The 27,028-nt window shown below is 36.6% G+C and overlaps 1 protein-coding gene across 5 annotated transcripts in view; it reads left to right on the top strand.

Annotated features, from left to right (window-relative positions):
• Positions 1-27,028, top strand: part of LOC126469714 (glycogen debranching enzyme) — a 204,835-nt gene that overhangs the window by 74,560 nt on the left and 103,247 nt on the right. For all 5 annotated transcript variants that reach the window (XM_050096902.1, XM_050096903.1, XM_050096900.1 and 2 more), the window contains exons 4-6: positions 3,424-3,625; positions 20,036-20,170; positions 26,294-26,512. In XM_050096902.1, coding sequence (XP_049952859.1) covers positions 3,424-3,625; positions 20,036-20,170; positions 26,294-26,512 — 556 coding nt within the window. The remainder of the gene's footprint in view (positions 1-3,423; positions 3,626-20,035; positions 20,171-26,293; positions 26,513-27,028) is intronic.

The following is a 27,028-nucleotide window of genomic DNA, read 5'->3' as shown; positions in this document are numbered from 1 at the left end:
TGCATAATGTGTGAATGAAATTTCATTCAAGTGGGGCCTTTGTTTCATGGCATTCATTCCTTACTAGTTTAGTTTCATCACCTGCAGCATCCATTTTCGCTAAATAATGGTATTAAAATGGGTTTAACTGAGACACTTAATGATATAAAGTTCTGTAAGCTGCAAGGTAAGTCAACAGAGCAAATTTACAACTATTTTAACACACTGTATGGTGGAGAAATCCTATTTTTAACATGGCATCTAAATGGAAATGATAGCCTCAAATGGGAGTCCCTTTCAGTTTAGGTGATCTTATGTCAAAAAAATACAATTTTCAACAGCTGCTAGTATGGATGGAAGAAGCAGAGAAAATGATTGTGGAAGAAAAGATGATATGAATCAAAAGCATCATGGTTCTGCTTCTAGGCTAAAATCAGTTAGTAGTCCATTTACAAAAATTGTATGCAGGAGGGGTTGAATGATTAACCACTTATTTCCAGAGGAGGATTTGATTGGGAATAATAGAAATACATTGAACAACTGTGAGTCAGAAATAGATGCTTAAGGCAAACTTACAAGCCATAGTAGCTGAAAGCTGCACAAATATTGCAGATCTTGGAAAGGAAATGACCACTGATGGAAAGTCACTTTCATATTAGCATCTTCCCTTCACCTATAGAATGGCAAGACTTCTAAGCCTGCCACTATAGTGATTATAACTGAATCATCACGGCAGACTATGAGCCAGTAGTCCTATGGCATCTAGGGCAGAAATCCTATGACGAATCTAGTACAGTATTTACTTTTGTGTTAGCAGAAGAGCCAACACTGTGTTATGAGTGGAGGCCAAAATGCAAGCGTTCTAGCTCACGCAGGCTGGTGTGAGGAGGGAAGAACTATACTGATGTGAGGTCTGGAACATGACAAGGAATAAGAATTCAGAAAGTGGACGTAATTAGTTTGATACTTAACTTTAATCCATTAATGATGAACTTCGCTCTTGACGGTACATGATTCACAATGTTATCTGTTCAGAATACATTCTTGAAGCAATTATAGTAACTGAATATGGCTCCTTGCTAGGTCGTAGCAAATGACGTAGCTGAAGGCTACGCTAAACTGTCATCTCTGCAAATGAGAGCATATGTAGACAGTGAACCATCGCTAGCAAAGTCAGCTGTACAACTGGGGCGATTGCTAGGGAGTCTCTTTAGACTAGACCTGCTGCATGGTGGCGCTCGGTCTGCAATCACTGATAGTGGCGACACGCGGGTTCGACGTATACTAATGGACCGCGGCCGATTTAAAGGGTACCACCTAGCAAGTGTGGTGTCTGGTGGTGACACCACATTTACCATCTCCAAATGCCCATGTTAGAAAAGCTTGGAACTTGCTGTAGGTAGATTGCATATACACACTGAGTGCCTACGTAATAATTGTCATGTCATTTTCTCTCATGTTTTGGCAGGTATTTGTAATTTTCCAGTTTCATTTTGGTTGTATCATGTGTTTCACCTAATGCCCAGCAGTGAATGTAAATGCTGGTTTGTTTCATCTTACAAACAAATATTTCTCTTTATGGAATTTTCTGTGTGCATTCAATAGAGCAGTCCAAAATCAGTTTAATTTGGCAACAGGTTTTTCAATATGTGTTAACTGAGATAAAGAAGTACGAAGAATTACCTGCACTCCTGCAATGACAGTAGCACTGCAGCACGTGGTAGCAGACAGATAGGATAGTACAGTCTAGCTCGTGAGACAAGGCAAGTTGGGCAGTGATACAGGTAACAGATGTTACCAGTCTTTTGGTTTTGTTGACAGGAAGGAAGATTATAGTTTAATGTCTCACTGGCAGTAAGGTCTTAAGAGACAGCACAGAAGCTCAGATTACGGGATTGGGAAGAAAATCAGCCATGCTCTTTAAAAGGAACCATCCCATTTGCAAGTTTATTGATGCTATTGACTGACTGATACCGGGCCAGGTATCCACAGTACTAATAAACCTGGTACAGTTCTCAGAGTCAAGATTCTTTACAGAACATTTATTTGCTACATCATCCTAACTCTGCTTTCCCTTCCTCATGTGCTAGTTCTTCCGTGCTGTCTGCCTGCTAATACCATACTACTGTACTACCCAGATGTTGCTATAGTACTGGTCATTCTTCACATTTTGGCTATGTTAATGCAAATTGAGAAACTAGGTATTGTATTAGACTTGTTTCTGAGCACTGTCAACTGTTCACATAAGATAGCATTAAAAAAAGTTTTTTTTTATTGTGAAACAAATTGATGTTTTCCCTTGACACTGGACATCATGTGAAACACGATAAGATATATTTTGGGCTTATACTGTCTACACATTACATATTACAAAAACAAAATATTAAATATTTGCCTATACACCTGATAGAATTTTCTTGATAACTCTTGGAAGAGAGACTAGTTACAATTTGGTTGTTAGTATAGTGTAAACTTACAATAATTGACTTATACTACACAACTGCAGAGAAAGGTAAAATAATATTACACAGAATAGTATCTATAAGTTTATGTTTAAAACAACACTTTGTTATTGGTTGTGGGATGAAGATTTGTGCAGGCTTTGTGGTTTTCATGTGTAGCATATGTAAAATGTTAAATAATGGAATGTCCTGGATGGAATAACTACAGTGTACACATTTAGCCCAACGCATTGCTGAGGGACAACAATGGCTGTGTGTGTGAGCTGTGTGTGTTCTTATAGATCTGCCGAAGGAGTTTGTGTGATAGCTTGATAATATCCAACACACTTCTTTTAAATATGCATCTGCTGCTCATCACCCCTGTGTGGTGAGTAGCAGTGTATTCTAATTCATAAATGTAAAACATTAACAGGTGAGATGTTCTCCTACAGTACTGTAGTGTAATTCACTTACAATTACTATGTATAGCTATTGAATCATTTGCTAGGAAGTCTGTTGAAGAGCTAAATCAAAAGCTCTGTATTTGAGTGTTGGCAGAGTAGTATTGGCTGTGCTAACTCATTTGCATTTTTTGTGGCTACCTTCGAAGGTTTATCACAAAATAAGATATTTTTAACATGTTTACAATACTTTTTAAGCTTTTCAACTGGTATTAAGTTATCACTACTACAGAAACAGGTATCTTCATGATTAAAAAAAAAATATTTTTCTACCAATGGGGTGCAAGCTCTCTGGTGAATTGTCTTTTTCTTGTGAACTGCAAATGTGGTTTTTTCAATGATTTTTGACAATGTCTATGTTTTTTATTTACTCATTCCACGTAGCAGTGCAGTTTTTATCTGAAATGTTTGTACAGGTCCAAATTCTCTAACTTGGTGTTGGAACCTGTTACAACTGGTAACTTTTAAACATTTTACCAAACTTATGTTACTTACTATATATAGAATCTGTATCCCTGACTAATTTTCCCTTTATTTTGTAGTGATGTTCCAGGGCCTCAAGGGTCAGGATTTTTCACAGTTGATCCAGTCCTGACTTATGGCTGTGATGAAGTTTTACCACAAGATTGTATTCAATGCCAAACAGTTCTAGCTAAATGCTTAGGACCCTTTCACACATGGGAGAAGAAACTTCAAGTTGCAAGGGAAAGTGGCTACAATATGATCCATTTTACACCAGTACAGGTAAAGGAAAAATCTCTCAGCTTTGTAACACTTTCGGGAAGTAATTACCATAAACAGAGCTTAAATGGTATAGGTTTCATTTATTTATAAAATATATTACACAAGAAATTGTATAAAAATTCATTGTGCTGGATTGTGGAAGTATAGATCACAAATGAAGTTACTAAGTCATTATGAGTCTGCTGCTGAAAGTGGAAGAGCTGGCACAATTCCTTATTAACACTGACACTTTGGCACTTACACTGAGGTGACAAAAGCCATGGGATACCTCCAAATATCGTGTTGGGAGTCCTTTTGCCCAGCATGGTGCAGCAGCTCGATTTGGCGTGGACCCAATATGTCATTGGAAGTCTGCTCAGAACTATTGAGCCATTGTACCTCTATAGCCAACCATAATTGCAAAAGTGTTGCCAGCACAGGATTTTGAGCACAAAATGAGCTCTTAATTATGTCCCATAAATGTTCAATGGGATCCATGTTGGGTGATCTGGATGGCCAAATCATTTGCTTGACTGTCTGGAATGTTCTTCAAAGCAATCGGGAACAATTGTGGCCTGGTGACATTGTGCATTGTCATCCATTAAAATTCCATCATTTTTTGGGAACATGAAGTCCATGATTGCTGCAAATGGTCTCCAAGTAGCCAGTACCCACATTTATTGCAATAAAGAATTTGATAATATTTGGTGAGGTTATCATGGATGCCGAATATGAATTAATCTGGGTGAAGTTAAGCATCAAAGGGCAGTCGAAAATGGTAATTAAATACTTTTATAGACCACCTGGGCCAGGAGCTGTAGTGGTAGAGTGCTTCAGAGAGAAGTTTCAGAATATTGTTAATAATTTTCCTGATCATGCCTGTGTAATAGGGGGTGACTTCAACTTGCCAGGTATAGATTGAGAGAGTCATGCTATCAAAACTGGTGCCACAGACAGGGCTTTGTGCAACATTATTCTGAATGTCTTGTTGGAAAGTTACTTTGAGCAGATAATTAGAGAACCAACTCAAGACAGAAATGTCTTGGACTTCCTAACAAACAGATGTGAACTTATCAAATCAGTGATTGTAAACCTGTAATAGCAACTATGACTATGGGTATTATAAGGAATGTTTTGAAAGGTAGGAAAAACTTTTTGCTTTGCAAGAGTGATAGGATACAAATTAAGGATATGTTAGAAGTAAAAAACAAATATTTAGCACTGAGGACGAAGATGTGGAGCATAAATGAAAAAATTCAAAAGCATCATTCAGTATGCCTTAGGCAAGTATGTTCTGAGCAAGGTCTTAAGGGATGGGAAAGACCCCCATGGTTTAATACCCATGCTAGAAAAATGTTACATAAAGAGAGTGAGCTTCATCACAGATTCGAGAGTGGTCAAAACCTAGTAGACAAACAAATGCTGAAAGAAGTAAAAATGAGCATAAGAAGATCAATGAGTGTAGCTTTCAATGACTTTGAAAGTCAAATTTTGTCAACCAATCTCACTGAAAACTGTAAGAGGTTTTGATCATATGTAAAATCAGTAAACAGGCTAAAATCATCTGTTCAGTCATTCAGTGACCGTACAGGCACTGAAACAGAAGGTAATAGAAGGAATGCTGAAATACTGAATTCGGTATTCTGAAATTGTTGTGCAATTGAAAATCGTAATACAGACTCATTTCAATCATCGTACAACCATCGAAATGGCAGATATTGAGGTAAATTATATTGGAACAGAAAAGCAACCATATTCACTTGGTAGTGGAAAGGCATCAGGACCAAATGAGATACCTGTAAACTTCTTCAAAGACTGAATGAAATAACTTGCTCCCCTTCTAGCAGCAGTTTATTGTAGTTCACTGGAGTAACAAAGAATACCTAGCTACTGGAAAAAAATTGCAGGTCATTCTTGGTTTCAAGAAGGATAATAGAACATATGCACATAACTATAGGCCTACGTCTTTGCAGTCAGTCGGTTGCAGAATTATGCAACATATTATATTTTATGCTCAAGAATTATGTTTTTGGTGAATGAAAATCTCTTATATAAAAGTCAACATGGATTCTGAAAACAGAGGTGGCTAGATTCAACACTTCCTTGTAGATAGAACTCCTCATATCGCTCTTACTGGAACAAAATCTATAGATGTAAAGATAACTTCTGGAGTACCCCAATGAAGTGTGATAGGACCATTACTGTTTACAATGCATATGAAAGATGTAGTAGAAAGGGTCAGAAGGTCTTTAAGATTGTTCGCATATGATGTGGCTATCTGTAAGAAAGTAGCAATGCCAGAAGGCAGTATTGATTTGCAAAATGACCTACAGAAGTCTCTGGCAGTTGACACTAAACACAAATAAATGTAACATATTGCATATACAAAGAAAAAGAAATCCTCTACTGTACAAGTGTACTATTAATGACAAATTGCTGGAAACGGTATATACTATTAAATATGTAGGAGTAACTGTCCCAAGCGACCATAAGTGAAATGACCAGATAAGACAAATAGTAGGAAAAGCTGTTACCAGACTGACATTCATAGGAAGAATTTTAAGTAAATGTAACTAATCTCCAAAAGAAGTGGCTAAAAGGCACTTGTTCAGCCAATTCTTGAGTTTTGTTCATCAGTCTGGGACCCTTACCAGGTAGGACTGATAAAAGAGGTAGAGCAGCTTCATCAAAGAACAATGTGTTTTGTCATAGGATTGTCTACAGGGTAGCACACGAAATGTGTTACCAATTGTTTCTTTCACAATTTATGACGCACATTAGATATCCCGCAGGTATCTCTACAGCAGCAGGAAAAACAAATGAGTTACGAAATGATGTGTAATTCACGATACTGCCGCTAGGATACTAGTAAGCAGCAGTGGCTAACAATGGAAGACTGACGACACAGCAATGATTGGCAATTGTGTTACTTTTTCAAGAAACTAAAAGCCTTGTTGTGACTCAGAGGCGTTTTTGACAACAGTTTAACACACAATGGGTCCCTTGCAAGAAGACCATCCACAGGTTGTACGATAAATTAGTACAGGAAGGAACAGTATTGGAAGCGAAGCAATCTCGGCCTAAGCCTGTTTCTTTGCTGGAGAGTATTGAAGCGGTACGAGTTGCTGTGCAGAGAAGTCCCGGGAAATCGTGTAGAAAGGCAGCAGTGCAACTGGGAATATCCAGACGCTCCGTTCAACGCATTCTTAAAAGTGACCTCCATACGTACCCATACAAGATGACCTGTGCACAGAAGCTCACTGAAGAACACAAGCAGCAGAGACTACTATTTGCTCAGTGGGCGGAGAATAGGGAAGAAACTCTCAACAACGTTTGGTTTTCAGACGAGGAGCATTTTCATTTAGACGGTGTGGTTAACTAACAAAATGTACGCTTTTGGGCCACTGAAAACCCACAAGTGCTTCATGAACAACAACATTATGCTCCGAGGATTACAGCATGGGCAGCAATTTCCAGTCATGGACTCATTGGACCCCTTTTCTTTGAAGAAACTGTGAACAGCGAACATTATTTGAGCATGCTTCGCAATAGCTTCATTCCACAGCTTCTTGCTACTGCCTTGCCCAGCAAGGCCACATACTGCAAACACTGTGTTGGAGTTTTTACATGAGCATTTCGACATGCAGATCATTTCACTCAGGTTTCCAGGTCGCTTCAATGACAGACAAAATTGGCCCCCCAATAGTCCAGATCTCAATCCATGTGACCTTTTTCTTTTGGGGTCCCAAAACGTCCACGTGATTTAATGGAGCTTGGAAGACTTATTCTTCAAGCTTGCAGTGAAATTACGGAAGACATGTGCCGTAGGGTAATCACTAACTTCAGTGTTCGTTTGAAGGAAGTTAGGAAATGAAATGGTGGACATATTGAGCATGTGCCAATTTAGAACAAATGTCTATGGACGGCTCTTCATTGTATTATATGTTCCTTTCAGATTGTATTGACAATAAAGTTTATATTCAAAAACAAAATGGTAACACATTTCATGCGCCACCCTGTAGTTGATGAGAGAGCATTACAGAGGTGCTCAACAAACTCTAGTGGCAGATGCTAGAAGACAGATGTTGTGCATCATTGAGGGCTTTACTACTGAAATTTCAAGAGAGTACTTTCTGGCAAGAGTCAGACAACATGTTACTTCCTCCCACATACATATCACAAAATGACCATTATGAAAAAATTCGAAAAATTAGTACTCATACGGAAGCTTACTGACAAACATCCTTCGTATGCACCATTCGCAAGTGTAACAAGGAAAGGACATATCATTTAGTGGTACTAGAAGTACCCTCCACCATGCACCTTCAGGTGCATTGTGGAGTATTGCTGTAGTAGATTCACCCCTTGTAAACACCAATAATTATATAACTTGAAGTACTATTTTGAGGTAGGACAAACTGATATCTAAGATTTGTGTATAATTCATAGAATAAGTGCCACCTGTGGTTGACTCCTGTAACTATAACAAAGATATTACAATAGTGGAGTGTACAGATGTCAAAGATAAAACAATACTAAAGTGTGCAAGCCTTGAATTGAAACCAAGTTGAATAATACACAAGTTGAGATGTCATTCAGCTGTGCAGGCACTGATGTACCCTGAAGAGCCAGAGAAACTGGTACACCTGCCTAATATCGTATAGGGTCCCCACAAGCACATAGGAGTGCCACAGCATTATGTGGCATGGGCTCGACTCATGTCTGAAGTAGCGCTGGAGGGAACTGACACCATGAATCCTGCAGGGCTGTCCATAAATCCGTAAGAGTATGAGGGGGTGGAGATCTCTTCTGAGACACATTGCCACATTGCAAGGCATCCCAGATATGCTCAATAATGTTCATGTCTGGAGAGTTTGGTGGCCAGCAGAAGTGTAAAAGTGTTCCTGGAGCCACTCTGTAACAATTCTACATGTGTGGGGTGTTGCATTGTCCTGCTGGAATTGCCCAGAGTCCGTTGAAATGCACAATGGACGAGAATGGAAATGAATGATCAGACAGGATGCTTACGTATGTGTCAACTGTCAGAGTCATATTTCGACATATCAGGGGTCCCACATAACTCCAAACCCACACGCCACACACCATTACAGAGCCTCCACCAGCTTGAACAGCACCCTCCTGACATGCAGGGTCCATGGTTCATAAGGTTGTCTCCATACCCATACATGTCCATCCGCTCAATAAAATTTGAAACAAGACTCATCTGGCCAGGCAACACGTTTCCAGTCATCAGGAGTCCAATGTCTGAGCTGATGGGCCCAGGCGAGATGTAAAGCTTTCTGTTGTGCAGTTGCCAAGGGTACACGAGTCAGCCTTTGGCTCCTAAAGCCCAAATCAATAATGTTTCATTGAATGGTTCACACACTGACACTTGTTGATGGCCCAGCATTGAAATATGCAGAAATTTGCAGAAGGGTTGCACTTCTGTCATGCTGAATGATTCTCTTCAGTTGGTGTTGGTCTCATTCTTGCAGGATCTTTTTCCGGGTGCAGCAGTGTCGGAGATTAGATGTTTTACTGGATTCCTGATATTCCTGGTACATTCGTAAAATGGTTGTAAGGAAAAATCAGAGATGCTGTGTACCATCGGTTGTGGGCCGACTATAACACCACATTCAAACTCACTTAAATCTTGATAACCTGCCATTGTAGCAGCAGTAACTGATCTAACAACTGTGACAGACAGTTGTTGTCTCATATAGGTGTTGCCAACCTCAGTGCCATATTCTGCCTATTTATGTATCTCTATATTTGAATATGCATGCCTATACCAGTTTCTTTGATGCTTCAGTGTATTATCTTATTGTAATGAAAATAATGGTCACAGAGTCATAAAAACTTGGTAAAATATTTCCAATAAGTCATAAATTAATATATTAATTTAAAAATATGTTTTCATAAAATCACCACCATCCCCCCTTAAGATGCATCATTCCCACTAACTATGTTAACTACATCTAAATTGCTTGTGTATCATACTGATGTTTGGGTAAAAATTGCTACATTTCATGTTGAGGATATGAATTTTCAGTTAAAATAATGCCTATATTGGGGGTTTAATTGTCCTTTATTTGTACTTTCCTTCTCTGTCAATAATTAATGTGTGTACAGCCATTGTGTTATAAACACGGTAGAACAGAATAGAACCTTTATTGTCACATGACATGTCATGTACAGTCATTTGACTGAAATCTTGGTGACTCACCGATGACTACAGTTATATGCCTACATAGAAAGGGGTATATATAAACAGAACAGTCTTTCTCATGCAGTTTGCAAAAATCTTCCATATATTTACTTTTTAAATATTTCTCAACATCTGTTTCTGTGGTTTATAGCTTCGCATCCTTGACTTTGGGCTGTATTATATTGCCAAGCTTCAAAGACATGTAATATGGGATATTTTCAAACAGTCTACATCTGTGACAAGGCAACATATAGTCCAATCTGTGCCTTGTTTATTGTATAAACAAAACTGTTTAATTGCTTCACTAAACAGTCCACATGATCACCCTGTAACAAGTTTTTGTTTAGAATAACTCCAAGAAATTTAACAAAGCTTGCAGCGATCAGTTCTTTGCCCTTATAATTTGACTATGATATATATGGATCAGAGAAAAACATTTAAACACCATGTGAAATGCATGCTTGAACATAAATGTGGCTGTTAGCCAAGCTTGCAAGTTGCACTGTCATATTTGACCACAAGTGGCACCTGTGCAGTGTCCTCAATGTGTTGCAAGAGTCACTCAGGCTCAGAACAGTGTTTTGTGTAGTTATGAGAGCATTATGTCAGAACTAAGTAAATTCTAACCTGGGTAAATTGTTGGCACTCGTATGGTGGGTACTTCCAGAATCGAGATAATAGAAATGTTTGGTGTCTCAAGAGGTACCAAGTTGAAGATTTATACTGCATGCAGGGAAAGCAGAAAAACAGTATCCGCTGAGTCACAACAGGGACAAAATTGTGGGTTGAGTGATTGTAATTTATGGTCACTGAAGAGGATTGTGTGGGGGGGGGGGGGGGGGGGGCAAAAAAAAATAAAAATAATAATAATAATAATTCCTGTGGAGGCCCGGGAAAAGAATAGGCCTCCGGTATGTTCTGCCAGTCGTAAAAGGCGACGAAAAGAACAAACCACTAATAGGGCTAACCCCCCTTTTAGTGTGATTAGTTGGTTCAGGACAGAACTAAAGAAGCCTCGGACAAGCGCCGTCATGGTCGGGGACGACGCTTGAACCCTATGCCCGCCCACAATGGTAACGACACTGCTAGCCAACTGGAAAATGATTCAAATCCAAATAGAGGTGTTTTGCAGGATGTGTTTCCTGCAACCACCCTAGAAGGAAAACAAAGACAGAGGATGAGATGGTCAGATGAAGTTAATCGACACCTCATGTTCTGTTATTACCGAGCAACAAACCTAGGAACCAACACAACTGGATACAGATCACAAGTATACACAACATTTATTACCAGATACCCAGAATTAAAATTTTTAACAGAACAACAACTAGCTGATCAGATCCGTGTAATAATAATAACAGGATACCCCAGTCAGAATTAGAAAACATCAAACAACAAGTACAACAAATACTGGAACAAAATAATGTGCAATCATAAGAAGAAGAAAATACAGTAATGGACTCAAACATCCCAGAGCAAACAAACAAAGGACAACACGCATCAATTAAACAATCAGAGGAAAACGTAATCTTAAGACAGCCACCAGAACAAGCACAAATAGAACACGAAGTGACACACGTGTTAGATATAGAAGAAAAATTTCTGCTGACATATATAGAATACAAAGACACAAATACAGACATTAGACCATTCTTGCATAGACCGCCAAATAACCCACAAGTCGAAACAACAAAAAAAGCTATCAACACAATCATACACAACAAAATAAATGAAAACACAACTATGGAAGAGTTACAACTACTGGTTTATATAGGAGCACTCACTACACTAAATATACACACTAGGCAGAGATCAGAACCAACCAACACACAGAAGAAACCCACAAAACCAGCATGGCAACACAGGCTACAGATCAGAATAGAAAAACTGAGAAAAGACATCGGACAGCTAACACAATTTATAAGAAATGAAATGTCAGAAAAAAAAAACGAAAATGGTTAGGTAAAATCTCACAACAAAAAGTGATAGAGCAATTAGATGAAAAGAAGCAGAAATTACAAGCATTGTCCAAACGACTTAGAAGATACAAAAAAAGTGAAAATAGAAGGAAACAAAACCAAACATTCAACACAAACCAAAAGAAGTTTTACCAGACAATAGATCACACACATTAAAATAGACAATCCACCAAACATAACAGACATGGAACACTTCTGGAGCAACATATGGTCAAACCCGGTACAACATAACAGGCATGCACGGTGGATACAAGCAGAAACAGATACGTACAAGATGATACCACAAATGCCTGAAGTGATAATTTTGCAACATGAAGTCACCCAAGCAATTAATTCTACTCACAATTGGAAAGCCCCTGGAAAAGATAAAATAGCAAATTTCTGGCTAAAGAAATTCACCTCAACACATTCACATCTAACTAAATTATTTAACAGTTACATTGCAGACCCATACACATTCCCTGATTCACTTACACATGGAATAACTTATCCGAAAACTAAAGATCAAGCAGACACAGCAAACCCAGCTAAATATCGCCCCATAACATGCCTACCAACAATATACAAAATATTAACTTCAGTCATTACACAGAAATTAATGACACATACAACACAGAACAAAATTATAAATGAAGAACAAAAAGGCTGTTGCAAAGGAGCACGAGGATGTAAAGAGCAACTGATAATAGATGCAGAGGTGACATATCAAGCTAAAACTAAACAAAGGTCGCTACACTATGCATACATTGATTACCAAAAAGCTTTTGATAGTGTACCCCACTCATGGTTACTACAAATATTGGAAATATACAAAGTAGATCCTAAATTGATACAGTTCCTAAACATAGTAATGAAAAATTGGAAAACCACACTTAATATCCAAACAAATTCAAATAATATCACATCACAGCCAATACAGATTAAGCGTGGAATATACCAAGGAGACTCATTAAGTCCTTTCTGGTTCTGCCTTGCTCTGAACCCACTATCCAACATGCTAAATAATACAAATTATGGATACAATATTACTGGAACATACCCACACAAAATCGCACATCTGCTATACATGGATGATCTAAAACTACTGGCAGCAACAAATCAACAACTCAACCAATTACTAAAGATAACAGAAGTATTCAGCAATGATATAAATATGGCTTTTGGAACAGACAAATGTAAGAAAAATAGCATAGTCAAGGGAAAACACACTAAACAAGAAGATTACATATTGGATAACCACAGCGACTGCATAGAAGCGATGGAAAAAACAGATGCCTATAAATATCTAGGATACAGACAAAAAATAGGAATAGATAATACAAATATTAAAGAAGAACTAAAAGAAAAATATAGACAAAGACTAACAAAAATACTGAAAACAGAATTGACAGCAAGAAACAAGACAAAAGCTATAAATACTTATGCTATACCAATATTGACCTACTCATTTGGAGTAGTGAAATGGAGTAACACAGACCTAGAAGCGCTCAATACACTTACACGATCACAATGCCATAAATATAGAATACATCACATACATTCAGCAACAGAAAGATTCACATTAAGCAGAAAGGAAGGAGGAAGGGGATTTATCGACATAAAAAACCTACATTAAGGACAGGTAGACAATTTAAGAAATTTTTTTCTAGAACGAGCAGAAACTAGCAAAATACACAAAGCAATCACTCATATAAATACATCGGCTACACCACTGCAATTTCATAACCACTTCTACAACCCTTTAGATCACATAACATCAACAGACACGAAGAAAGTAAATTGGAAAAAGAAAACACTACATGGCAAGCACCCGTGTCATCTAACACAGCCACGCATCGATCAAGACGCATCCAACACATGGCTAAGAAAAGGCAATATATACAGTGAGACGGAAGGATTCATGATTGCAATACAGGATCAAACAATAAACACCAGATATTACAGCAAGCATATTATTAAAGATCCCAATACCACAACAGATAAATGCAGACTTTGCAAACAACAAATAGAAACAGTAAATCACATCACAAGCGGATGTACAATACTAGCAAATACAGAATACCCCAGAAGACATGACAATGTAGCAAAAATGATACATCAACAGCTTGCCTTACAACATAAACTTATAAAACAACACGTTCCCACACACAAGTATGCACCACAAAGTGTACTGGAGAATGATGAATTCAAATTATACTGGAACAGAACCATTATAACAGATAAAACAACACCACATAACAAACCTGACATCATACTCACCAATAAAAAGAAGAAATTAACACAACTAATCGAAATATCCATACCCAATACAAGAAATATACAAAAGAAAACAGGAGAAAAAAATGAAAAATACATCCAACTGGCTGAGGAAGTCAAGGACATGTGCATCAGGATAAAGTTGACATTATACCAATTATACTATCAACTACAGGAGTCATACCACACAATATCCACCAGTACATCAATGCAATACAGCTACATCCAAACTTATATATACAACTACAGAAATCTGTAATTATTGATACATGTTCAATTACCCAAAAGTTCCTAAATGCAATATAACACATACCATACAGTTAAAAGGAAGTGACGCTTGATCAAGGTCCGCGTCACTTTCCATTTTTAACCAGACTTAACGTCTGAGAAAGTAAAAAAATAATAATAATGTAGAACCACGTCTACAGAAGTCACTCCAGAACTGAATGTTGCACTCATGAGCCCTGTCAGCACTAAAACAAGACAAAAGGAGCTCCATAACCGGGGAATTGCAGGGTGGGCTGGAATTCCAAATCACTCTCCAGAAAGGTGATTACTGTAACAGGAAAAGTGGTGCCAAAGCCATAAAGCCTGGACTATGGAGCAATGGAATAAAATTATTTGGTCTGATGAGTCTTCATTCACACTGTTTACAACCCAAGAGTGAAACATGGTAGGGGTTTGGTGTTGATTGGGAAGCCATATGCTATTCTCTGGGCTCCATGGGTACTCTGCAAGGACACATTAATGACAAGAATTATGTGGCCATTTTGGCTGATTGGGTCTATCTCATGGTGCAATTTTTGTTCCCCAATGGTGACGATATATTCCAACAAAACACAAGACTGGTTTTGTGCGTACAAGGATGACTTGTCGCATCTGCTCTGGCTACGAACACCACAGCCACCGGATCTAAATGTTATTGAGCCTTTATGTTCTACTTTGGAGAGAAGAGTGCATGATCACTACCCACCTCCATCATCACTGGCTGAACTTGCAGGAAGAATGGGGTAAGACTCCTTTTGAAACCATGCAGAACCTATATTGATCCGTTTTGAGATGACTAATAGCTGTTTTGAATGCCAACAGGTTTGCTACACCATATTAGTAATGGTAAAGTGTTGAGTTTGTTGTGTTTTCATGTTTTTCTCCATCCCCTGTATATTCAACAGTTTGCTTGGTCCTGAAATGAACACTTAGAGATCTTTTTAATGTTCAGTTTAATAGTACTATTATTTATCTAAGTTTCAAGGTCTTGAAGAGTTTGTTTAGAACTCTGTGTTAATTCTTCATTGTTTTTACAACAAACTACTATTACTGAGTTGTCTGTGCACTGAACTGTTTCAAAAGTTATCTTCCATGGCATGTCACTTATGTAATATAGGAACAGTAACAGGCATAGTATACCTACTTGTATGTATCTCCTTCCAACTACAACAGGCTTGCTCACCTTCTTGTTGTATAACTACCCTCTGCTTTCTATTTTAGAAACAGACTGAGAACCAGTTTGAAGAGTTTCCATTTTTGAAGCAACAGGTTATGGTGTATCAAGTTAGATGCTCTATTGAGGCCACAAAAGATACCGAATATGCTTAGCTTGTTATCAAAGCATTTGCTTATTTTTGTTCATTAATAGCATGCACAGTACTTCACCAATTCCTAAGTCAATATTGATTATTTAGACTAATATTGTGAGTTTTGTCATATTTTTGTAATTGATTAAATGCTCTACACTCAAATATTGCAGACAAAATTGATAATACTGATACTGTCAGAAACTTCCTATCTTACCCATCCCTTCCACGAATAGGCTGAACTTATGCATATTTCAGTCTGTTAGGAATGCAACCCTCATCAAATGGTTGGTTTATTATGTGGTTGACTTCTGGTGCAATATTATGACAGCCTGCTTTTATTATTTTTATTGAAATTTTATCTCAGCTTACAGATTTAAGATTTTTTGAGGAATTTATAATGCTAGCCCTTTGTGGTGAGGTACATGAGTAAATTTATATTCTCCAGTTGCATTTAGTTGGAATTTACTTGAAATTATAAAGAGTCTGTTGGGTTTTTCCTAGATATGTCTGGAGTGTGCAACAGTTTTCCCATCAATTTCTAAAGTACTGTTAAAATGAGTAGTTTTCTCAGCACTTGCTTCATCTGGACTATCTGCCAAACAGCTTTTGATTTTTTTATGGCATTTGAGATAAATTTACTGCTTCCCATTTGCTTTGCTTATTTAATGATTTGGTCAAATATTCTTTTGTATTTGCTAACATACAAGAGAAACTCTGCATCATGGTTGTTCATTGCTTCCATGTGCATTTTCCTCTTTCTGATGTTAGAGATCTTGATGCCTTCAGTTATCCAAGAGTTCATTTTATTGAATTTGCCATGTACTGATATGTAGGGGAAACAGTCATTGAATATGCTTATCAATTCTGATACAGAATCATTGTAATTAGTGTTTATTGTACACTGCTCACTGAATGATTGAGAAGTTAAATTCAGTTATGAGACAGATATATTCTCGTTTCATTGACTAAAGTTTCTGACTCTCTCTCTTCACTGTAGGGCCTATAAGTTTTATTTAAATTTGACAATGAGACAAAAAGGGCTGAATGGCCAGATATCCCCAAGTCTAAAATGAACTTTTCTTCAGAACTCTTTGTAATATTAAGTACAGAATTAAAATAATAGAGGGAAACATTCCACGTGGGAAAAATATATCTAAAAACAAAGATGATGTGACTTACCAAACGAAAGCGCTGGCAGGTCGATAGACACACAAACAAACACAAACATACACACAAAATTCAAGCTTTCGCAACAAACTGTTGCCTCATCAGGAAAGAGGGAAGGAGAGGGAAAGACGAAAGGATGTGTGTTTTAAGGGAGAGGGTAAGGAGTCACTCCAATCCCGGGAGCGGAAAGACTTACCTTAGGGGGAAAAAAGGACGGGTATACACTCGCACACACACACATATCCATCCACACATATACAGACACAAGCAGACATATTTAAAGACAAAGAGTTTGGGCAGAGATGTCAGTCGAGGCGGAAGTGCAGAGGCAAAGATGTTGTTGAAAGACAGGTGAGGTATGAGTGGCGGCAACTTGAAATTAGCGGAGATTGAGGCCTGGCGGGTAATGGGAAGAGAGGATATATTGAAGAGCAAGTTCCCATCTCCGGAGTTCGGATAGGTTGGTGTTGGTGGGAAGTATCCAGATAACCCGGATGGTGTAACACTGTGCCAAGATGTGCTGGCCGTGCACCAAGGCATGTTTAGCCACAGGGTGATCCTCATTACCAACAAACACTGTCTGCCTGTGTCCATTCATGCGAATGGACAGTTTGTTGCTGGTCATTCCCACATAGAATGCATCACAGTGTAGGCAGGTCAGTTGGTAAATCACGTGGGTGCTTTCACACGTGGCTCTGCCTTTGATCGTGTACAACTTCCGGGTTACAGGACTGGAGTAGGTGGTGGTGGGAGGGTGCATGGGACACTAAGATTATTTTAGTATAAATTTGCTGATTACTCCCCAACGTTATGGTAGCTGAACTGGTGCTTTGTTTCTAAAGACATTGTATTCAGAAAAGTTGCAGATATCTAGATGAAACTTAGTGGATGTGTAGGTGGGGCAACATAGTGCTATACATATTGTTTTGTTTGTGCCCAGTTGCACTTTTAAGGGGAAAAACACATTGTGATAGGTAATTTGGCATTTTAGGTTTAGAGGGAATATCTTCAAAACAATGATATCTATAAATATTTTTTCCTATAAAAGTTGATATGTAGTCAATGTTCTTGAAAACTGTGTAATCAACTTTTGTAATAATTTCTAATTTTGCAAAATACCCCTCCATCATTAATTAATTTTGAAATTTAAAAACTTTTGTTACAACTTAAATTAAAGATGCTCTCAAGCCACATACATCCATTTGCAATAAAGCTGGTTCCTGAAATAACACTTTTGGGAACTAAGCTGCGCACAATGTTTGTTTAGAGTATTTTCAACATACCAAATTAAAATACCTAAACATTCATTATCATCTTACAATCATAATTATTTATTTTACTTATATTTGTTTTATGATTTAAATTGTTATTTTATGTTTTTCATTCAAGGGTTTTTTTCCTTGTTTTTTAGTTTACCATTTCACATATGTGTATTTTGTTAATTGAAAATAATAAATAACTCATTATTATGATAGAAAATAATTACAGTGATGATAATTTGTAAGCAGATGCTTAAAATATGAATTTTTACACCATGCACATAAAGTGAACGAAATTTCAAAATTGAGCATGATCTCAAATTGTCACGGGTGATCCTGGTTTGTATCAGGAATATTTCAGTACATTGGTAAGCCTTGGTGGAAAGAACTGCAGCTTGATAGCTTGTTTATATTGTTTCTCAAGTGGAGATTGAGATCATAATCATTCAACACAACTAAATAAGAAAATCTTCTGATAAATTTCTTTCAACATTGAAAGCTGTATATGTTCCATGGCTGTTTCTATACCATGGACCCCTTTGGGATTACCAGATGTTTCTTGTCCTCAGTCATTCTTTTCATAGTTTTAAAAGTAACCGATGATGAGTTTGGACTGCAGATTTGAGAATCTCTTTTTGAAGCCCCAAATATCCTTGAGATAGCATCAGAAGCTGATAAAGAAACATCTGACCAGGTTAAAAGGTATTTGAGAGATGTTTACTTTCCCAATGAAGCAGAAATATCTATATTATTGTTAGATTCTTCTGGTGGTTAGTGTGAAAGAACCATGTAGAGTACCATACCTAAGGACAAGGAACTTGTTTATTTGGTTGTCTCAAAGGGCCTGACAGCACAGGTACAACTGTGAGATATATACAGCTTTTGATGTTGGAAGAACTTTGTGAGAAGATGTTCAGATATATTTCTTCTGAATGTTTATGATGTCACTTGAGAAATGATATAATTTAAGCTGCAGTCATTAGTATGTAATCAGCTCTCTTCACTAAGGCTTACCAAAGTACTGAAAATATGCCTAATACAAATCAGGTTATTTAGAGGACCATCCATGACAATTTGAAGTCCTGCTGAATTTTGTTTTATAATGTCTTCTCTGTTGTGTACATTACCTGCAGAAATTTTGATCATTTTACGTGCACTGCATGTATGTTTTAAGCATTGCTTTGCAGATTACCATTATTGTAATTATTTTTATCATAATAATGAGTTACTTATTACTTCCAATTAACAAAATACACATATGTGAAACAGTAAACTAAAAAATAAAAAAACATGAATGTAAAATGTAAAATAACAAATTAAAACATAAAACAAATATAAGTAAAATCAATAATTAGAATAGTAATTAATGTTTAGATATTTTAATTAGGTATGTTGAAAATATTACAACTGCATATCGTGTACAGCTTGTTTTCCAAAAATGGTATTTCAGAAACCGGCCTTATTAGACAGGGATGTATATGGCTTGAAAGCTTCTTTAACTTATGTTGTAACAAAAGTTTTCATTTTTTAAAATTAATTAATTGTGGTGGGGTATTTTGCAAAATTAGAAATTATTAAAGAAGTTGATTATACAGTTTTCAAGAACATTAATTACATATCAACTTTTATATGAGAAACATTTCTTATAATATCATTGTTTTGAAGATATTCCCTCTAAACCTAAAATGACAAATTACCTTTCACAATATGTTTTACTCATGAAAATAAAATTGAACAGGAACAAAAAAATATGTACTGCATTATTATGCCCCCTCTACACATCCACTAGGTTCCATCAAGATCATTTATGGACGCTTCGCGATGTTACCCCTGTGTTTTGGACTCTACATTAAACTGTAGATTTCCTAGTTAGAAGGTAGAAGGAAGACAGGGCATACCATCACCAATATGCATGTCTAGCAAAGCACTCCAGTTTTCAAACCATGTGTTCAGTTTTACAAGCAATTTTTTTTCTTTTTTCATAGGAACTTGGAGGATCCAACTCATCTTACAGCATTAGTGATCAATTAAAACTGAATCCACTGTTTAGTGAAGAAAACAAAACAGTAACAATAAATGATGTTGAATCACTGATCACAAAGATGAGAGATGAATGGAAAGTAAGTTTGCATGCTTTTTTTTTTACTCTAAAAAGATAAATTGTTCTTAAGATTCAATCGATTTTACAGGTGAGTTAACCTGACTAACTGTACAGTCTTCCTGTTGGTGTGAGGATGGGACATTGTTGCTGTTTTATAAATGTCAGCAAACACTCCATATTAATGTAACACTATAAAGCAATTTCACATTGTAATTTGTGAAATAATTTTATTATTACTATATTATGTGTAACCAAGCTACACTCCTGTGGAAAGGATAGATTGCTACTTACTATAAAGATGGCATGTTAAGTTGCAGACAGGCACAGTGACAAGGCTGTTACACACTGAGCTTATGGCCAAAGGCTTCTTCAGAAAAGAAAGGATAACATACACATTCAAACAAGTAGGCACACCGGATGCACATATGACCACAATGGTCAGCCGCTCTGACCAGACTGCTGGCTTTTGCCAAAATCTCATGTGTAACAGTCCTTTTCATTGTACCTGTCTGCAACTCAGGGTGCCATCTTTATGGTGAGCAGCAATCTATCCTTTTCATAATTGTTGATATTCCAACTTGGGTTTTCCACTGTTCAAGCTACATTTCAGTAGCATGTAATATTCGTTTGTCTTCCATCGAGAGACTAGGAGTCTGATTATGTTCTTCTCATTCAAGTACGAAGAGGAGTGTGCATAGACACTCATTAGCAAAGTTAGCTGATGTGTACTATGTTATTAGTGAAAATATGGACGTTTACTTCACTTCATGTTCTTCAGTGTATTTTGATTTGGGGCCCTCATTTCTCTCTCCAGTACCTCTTCAGTGAATCTGTTCAACTGTTATGCTCTACAGTGTGTGTTTGAATCAGTTGTGAGAAAGACATGGAGAACTAAGCGGTATTACAGGAGGTGCTTGGACAATGAGTATGATGTACTTAGTGTGTAAGTCATTTTTGGAATTATCAAATCTGCCACTGTATTCCTAACCTCATTATCAAGTCATTGACAGTAAATTTTACTGTTTCCAAGAATAACAGGCCCAGAAGCATGAGTTGGTGGGGGAAAGTAATAAGAATTTAAGAATGTATTAAATTGCTCCTTTTGTGACACATACGCATCTTATTTCATAATGCAGTGGCTCTGCAAATAATAGTTGGAAAAAAAGAAGAAATTCTGATATTGCCTTTCTAAGTGCATGACAGTGACAGTTCAGAATTTTTGACCCATAGAAAACAGACTATTAATAACTAATAACATTTTTTATTTTGGTCAAATATTCATTATTTTTTTTTTTTATCTTGGGAGTGGTCATACAAAATGTGAGTCTTTTGGAGGTGTTATTCCATAGATAACTATATGATTCATTGTGAATGAAACACACACAACACCTGTGTAATATTCTATATTATTTATATATATTATATAGTATTCTTTATTCATATTACACCAGTGTTGTGTGTGTTTCATTCATAATGCATAAAATAGGCTTCCAAGAACTGACAGAAAGTCAATCAATGCAATATATGACTCAGATTGTGCTATGACTATATGATCCATCAGATTGTTACTATCTGTAGGTACTCAAAATTGTTTTGATATTAAATCATCAGTAACTTGTAACCTATCTAGATTGCTACGATAGTGCTGTGCCTGTGTTGTTCTGAACTATGATACAAAGCTCCTTTCCAGATGCATGCATGTCCAAAGGAACAACCATAAGCTGTAGAATAGAATGATGACAATGAAAATTTGTGTCAGATTGGAACTCAAACATGGATTTTCCACTTATCGTGAGAAGTTGCCTTACCATTTGGCTATTTGAGCACTACTCACAGCCAGACCCAAACTTCCATATGTCATCAACCATGCATCTACAACCCATACTCTGGGTTTGCGTCCCAGTACGGCACAAATTTTTGTCATCATCATTCCATTCTACAGCTGATGGTTGTCCATATTCACAACTGTAAACACATTTAATGTATTTTGTAATGGCTGTAGTTGCTGCAGTGCCTGTTGCTTTGGATATGCATGCATGTCCAAAGGATTTTGCATTGTAATTCAGACCAACACCAGGCAAGTGACTTTCAAGTGAAATGTATATCCTGTATGGGAATATACATAATGAATGTACAAGTACAGATTGTAGATGCATTGTTGATGACATATATTTTTATGAAGTATAATTGCTTCACCTTTCCATCTATCATATGCATGGTGACATTAGAGTTTGTAATTTTCATTTCATTTAATACCAAAAATCTTATGTCATGCCAAGTCAAAATACAATTTTTCATCGCAAGACTTTGACAACTGACTTTATTATACTTGTCTGGTGCTGCAAGTGGAGGTCTGAGTGGACTTAACTGAGCAAGAACAACTAACTGCCCCCCCACAATAATTGATAAAAGACAGATTGAAATATCATATGTAATTATTGTCATGAGAGTATACTCAAACAGACACTTCCTTTCAATCACATCAGTAAAACCTCACCATTCAGAGCCTCTAATATAGACCAGACTGTATACATTCTGAATTTAACATCAAGCTATATTAACATTTCTGACACAGTCAGGTCTGTAGGAGATGATCTTGTGTAATTATGACACATATTCCAGTATTTAAACTGGAATATGTGTCATTATAATTATGTTCAGTCTATGTGACTACTAATAATGCACTGAAGATAGCTGCACTGTCTTTTAAAATTTAGATCTTCAATACAATAAAAAAAGACAGATAACATTAAGACCGAAGCTGACCATCTACCTGCCATGGATTACATCATGGGTGTGGGGCACAGTCATTCCCATGGAATCAAACACAATGAAAATACCTACACTGAAAAAGGCTCATACCAGAGCTTAAACATCTCAATTGTGAAAGGTTGTGAACAATAATGAAAGATACAAGTGTCAACATGCATTACATCATAATGAGACAATGGGCCAAATTGGATCTCTTCATGTTATATCTTGTTGCAACCTAGACCTTGCACTAGTATTTTATTGTCATTGATAGGCTGTGCTCAAATGTTTATGCAATGTTTATAAATACACATATAAACTTTTTAAACAAAATTTTATTAAAATATGTAAAAATGTGGTATATTACATTACTTTTACATATTTTAGTGTTTTTTTATGAGACTGGTTTACAATCACAGTCACTATGTAACGGGTAATATGTACATACATTTTCCATATTTAACTAATCCATAGGCATTGTTCTCAGCCACATGCTTTACTCACTGTAACTCTATGCTAAATTAAGAGCCATCGCTTCTCATGGAGTTGACTATTGCAAATTGTTATCATGTGGTTTCAATGCACTACTATAATTTTGCTTTTAACTCTTACAGTGTTCCAATTCAGCTCATTGTCTCATTATGATGTTGTGTTTGTTGAAACTTATTGTTCATAACATTTCACACTTGAGATTCTTTTTCAATGTTTGGACTTGGCAAACGTAAGTATTAACATTGTACAGCAGGACTCAGTGTGTTACACGACGTTAATTAATGAAATATACTTGGATGTAATTTCTGAAATTCATTGTACTTGCACATGCCTGAAAGCCACTTGATGAAGAACCTTCAATGTAACATATACCTTTTCTATGTCAGTGTGAGAGTGTTTGAACATTGCCTGTCACATAGGCAATATTTTTCAATATTATATAAGATGCACTGCATTTCATCTCTTATTTTTATTTCATATGTTCAGACACTATTAGCATATGTCACTGACATTGTATCATATATTTTATATATTATTCAGTCCCCCGCCTATTTTGTACTAAGTGGAATGTAATCCTATTGCTATTCTTTCTGTTTTCTTATAAGTATACTCCAGGTGAATTCTGTCCTGTAACTTGTGTTAGAATGGTTTAACCTAAGCAATCTATCCAAACTGCCATGGCTCATTGGGGCGTTAGGGCAGGAACATGGCCAAAGGTATCTGATATTCATTCATAGCATCAATTTTGTTGGAAAGATCCATATAAAGATAATTTATTCATTCCAAAACAATACCCCTCCAAAATTTACACCCTCCTATATATTCTCCAAAATACTGAAAATCGTTACTAAAAAAATATCAAATCAAGAAGTTCGTAACATCAGTGTACCTGGACATATAAAAGCACAGTTCACAGATACTGGTCAATATCTCTAACAGTGAATATCTCACCAAAATTCAGAAAAACTCCCACAGTGTCTTAAAAACCTTAAAACTATTTCTCCTAATGTTAATTTCAGTAGAATGCCAAAACAAGTTTTAAAATATCAAACATAGTGCTGCATTATCTAAAACTGCAAAAGCATCATGTAAAGCCTGTTCAACTTTGTTGATAAGATGCAAAACACTTCAGTAGAACAAATGCTAAAGTTTACAATAACAACAGGCTAGCAGGAAGGCAATTAGATCTGTTGACATCACATCAATTTTAAATCACGTGATGTGTCGCGTTGTCCTGCTGGAATTGCCCAAGTCCATCGAGATACACAATGGACATGAATGGATGTAGATGATCAGACAGGATGCCTACATATGTGTCACCTGTCAAAGTCATATATAGACATATCAGGGGTTCCATATCACCCCAAATGCACATGCCCCACATCATTACAGAGACTCCACCAGCTTAAACAGCCCCCTGCTGACATGCAGGGTCCATGTATTCATGAGGTTGTCTCCATACCCGAACCTGTCCATCCACTCAGTACAATTTAAAACAAGATTCATCCAGCCATGCAACATGTTTCCAGTCATCAAGAGTCCAATGTCAGTATTGACGGGACCAGGTGAGTCGTAAAGCTTTGTATCATGCAGTCATCAAGGGTACACGAGTGGGCCTTCGGCTCCAAAAGCCCGGATCAATGATGTTTTGTTGAATGGGTCACATGCTGCTGTTATTGATGGCCCAGCATTGAAATATACAGCAATTTGTGGAAGGGTTGCAATTCTGTCAGGTTGAACAATTCGCTTCAGTCGGCATTGGTCCCATTCTTGCAGGATCTTTTTCTGCCTGCAGAGATGTCAGAGATTTGATGTTTTACCAGATTCCTGATATTCGCAGTACACTCGTGAAATGGTCGTATGGGAAAAATCCCTACGCCATCACTGCCTCGGAGGTGCTGTGCCCCATCATTCATTTGCCAACTATAACACCATGTTCAAACTCACTTAAATCTTGATAACCTACCATTGTAGCGGCAGTAACCAATCTAACAACTGGGCCAGACCCTTGTTGTTTTATATAGGCATTGCTGATCACAGCACCATATTTTGCCTGTTTACATATGTCTGTATTTGAATAAGCATGCCTATACCAGTTTCTCTGGCTTTTCTGTATATAAAAAATGTTTTTCGTATAGAAGTTGATATGTAATTAACATTCTGGAAAAGTTTTTTGTAATGATCTGAAATTTTTCATAATACCTCACCACCATTAATTAATTAATTTTGAAAAACAAAAAATTTTGTTACAGCATAAATTAAAGAAGCTTTCAAGCAACATAAATCCATGTGTAATAAAATTGGTTTCTGAAACACAATTTTTGCAAAATAAACTCTAGGAAAAGTGCTGTTGGAGTTTTTCAACACACCTAATTAAAATACCTAAACATTCATTATTATTCTAATTATTTATCGTACTTATATTTGTTTTATGTTTTAAATTCATGTTGCTTTACTATTTCACATATATGTATTTTATTAATTGAAAATAATAAGTAACTCATTATTGTGATACAAAATAATTTTTTCAATAACATTAATTACATATCAACTTTTATATGAAAAAGATTTTTATATATCATTGTTTCAAAAGTGTACCCTCTATATCTAATGTGCCAAATCACACTTCAGGGTGTGTTTTATTCCTTAGAAAGGAAACTGGGTGCAAAAAAAGTATTGCATTATTTTTCTCCTTCTACACACCCACTAAGTTTCATCAAGATCATTTATTTACACTTTGGAATGTTCACTTGTGAATCTCTTCCTTCTGTAGTTGAGGTAATATTTTTAATATATCACTTGTGAGGCTGAGCATACTTATTTTTTATGCATATGTTAGCCTGTATTTGCTTTTGAAAAAATTGCTTAAGTAGTTGAAATGTCTTGATTCTAATTCTAGGTGGTGAGCATCTGCGATGTAGTTTTAAACCACACTGCCAATGAATCCCAGTGGCTCAAAGAACATCCAGAATGCACCTACAATCTAGTCAATTCACCACATCTTCGGCCAGCATATCTACTCGATGCTCTACTGCATCAGCTTACAGTTGAAGTAGCAGAAGGAAAGTGGCAGTTTTCGGGCATACCATCTGAAGTAAATTGTGAAGAACATCTGTCAGTAAGTTCATCACATTATTGTAATCTGCATAGATTTTGCTTAATAATGGTAACTTTCATAAAATGACAAAAGGATCTTGTTATATATTGTTATTGAAAGTGAAATCTCTTACGATCAACTTTTGACAACCTGTTCATTTTATTATCGATCTGGCTCTAAGCACATGGTGGGATGAAGTTTGCTTTTATCTTCAGTATTACATTCCTGATAGCATTACTTTACGACGATGATTCACAATGACTTGTGAAAAGTTGGTTATGATTTAAATTTCAGTCATGCTTGCGTGTAATTTATATTGGCAACTAGTTTCAAATGTAGCCATTCATTTCCAAACAGTGCAATATTAACAAACATGTAACAGAAATAACATTGATATGATATAATGTGCATAGCTGTTAATAGCACAATTAGCATTCTTTTTATTTTAACATACATGCACTAAAAATGCTTGTCAAGCAAAATTCCACGGACATACTTGGATAACATCCACACAACACATAGTCATACAACAGATAT

The sequence above is a fragment of the Schistocerca serialis genome, chromosome 3, assembly GCF_023864345.2.
Source record: "Schistocerca serialis cubense isolate TAMUIC-IGC-003099 chromosome 3, iqSchSeri2.2, whole genome shotgun sequence".
Taxonomy (NCBI): domain Eukaryota; kingdom Metazoa; phylum Arthropoda; class Insecta; order Orthoptera; family Acrididae; genus Schistocerca; species Schistocerca serialis.
The sequence above is the reverse complement of the archived record's forward strand: the minus strand, read 5'-3'. Positions and strand labels throughout refer to the sequence as shown.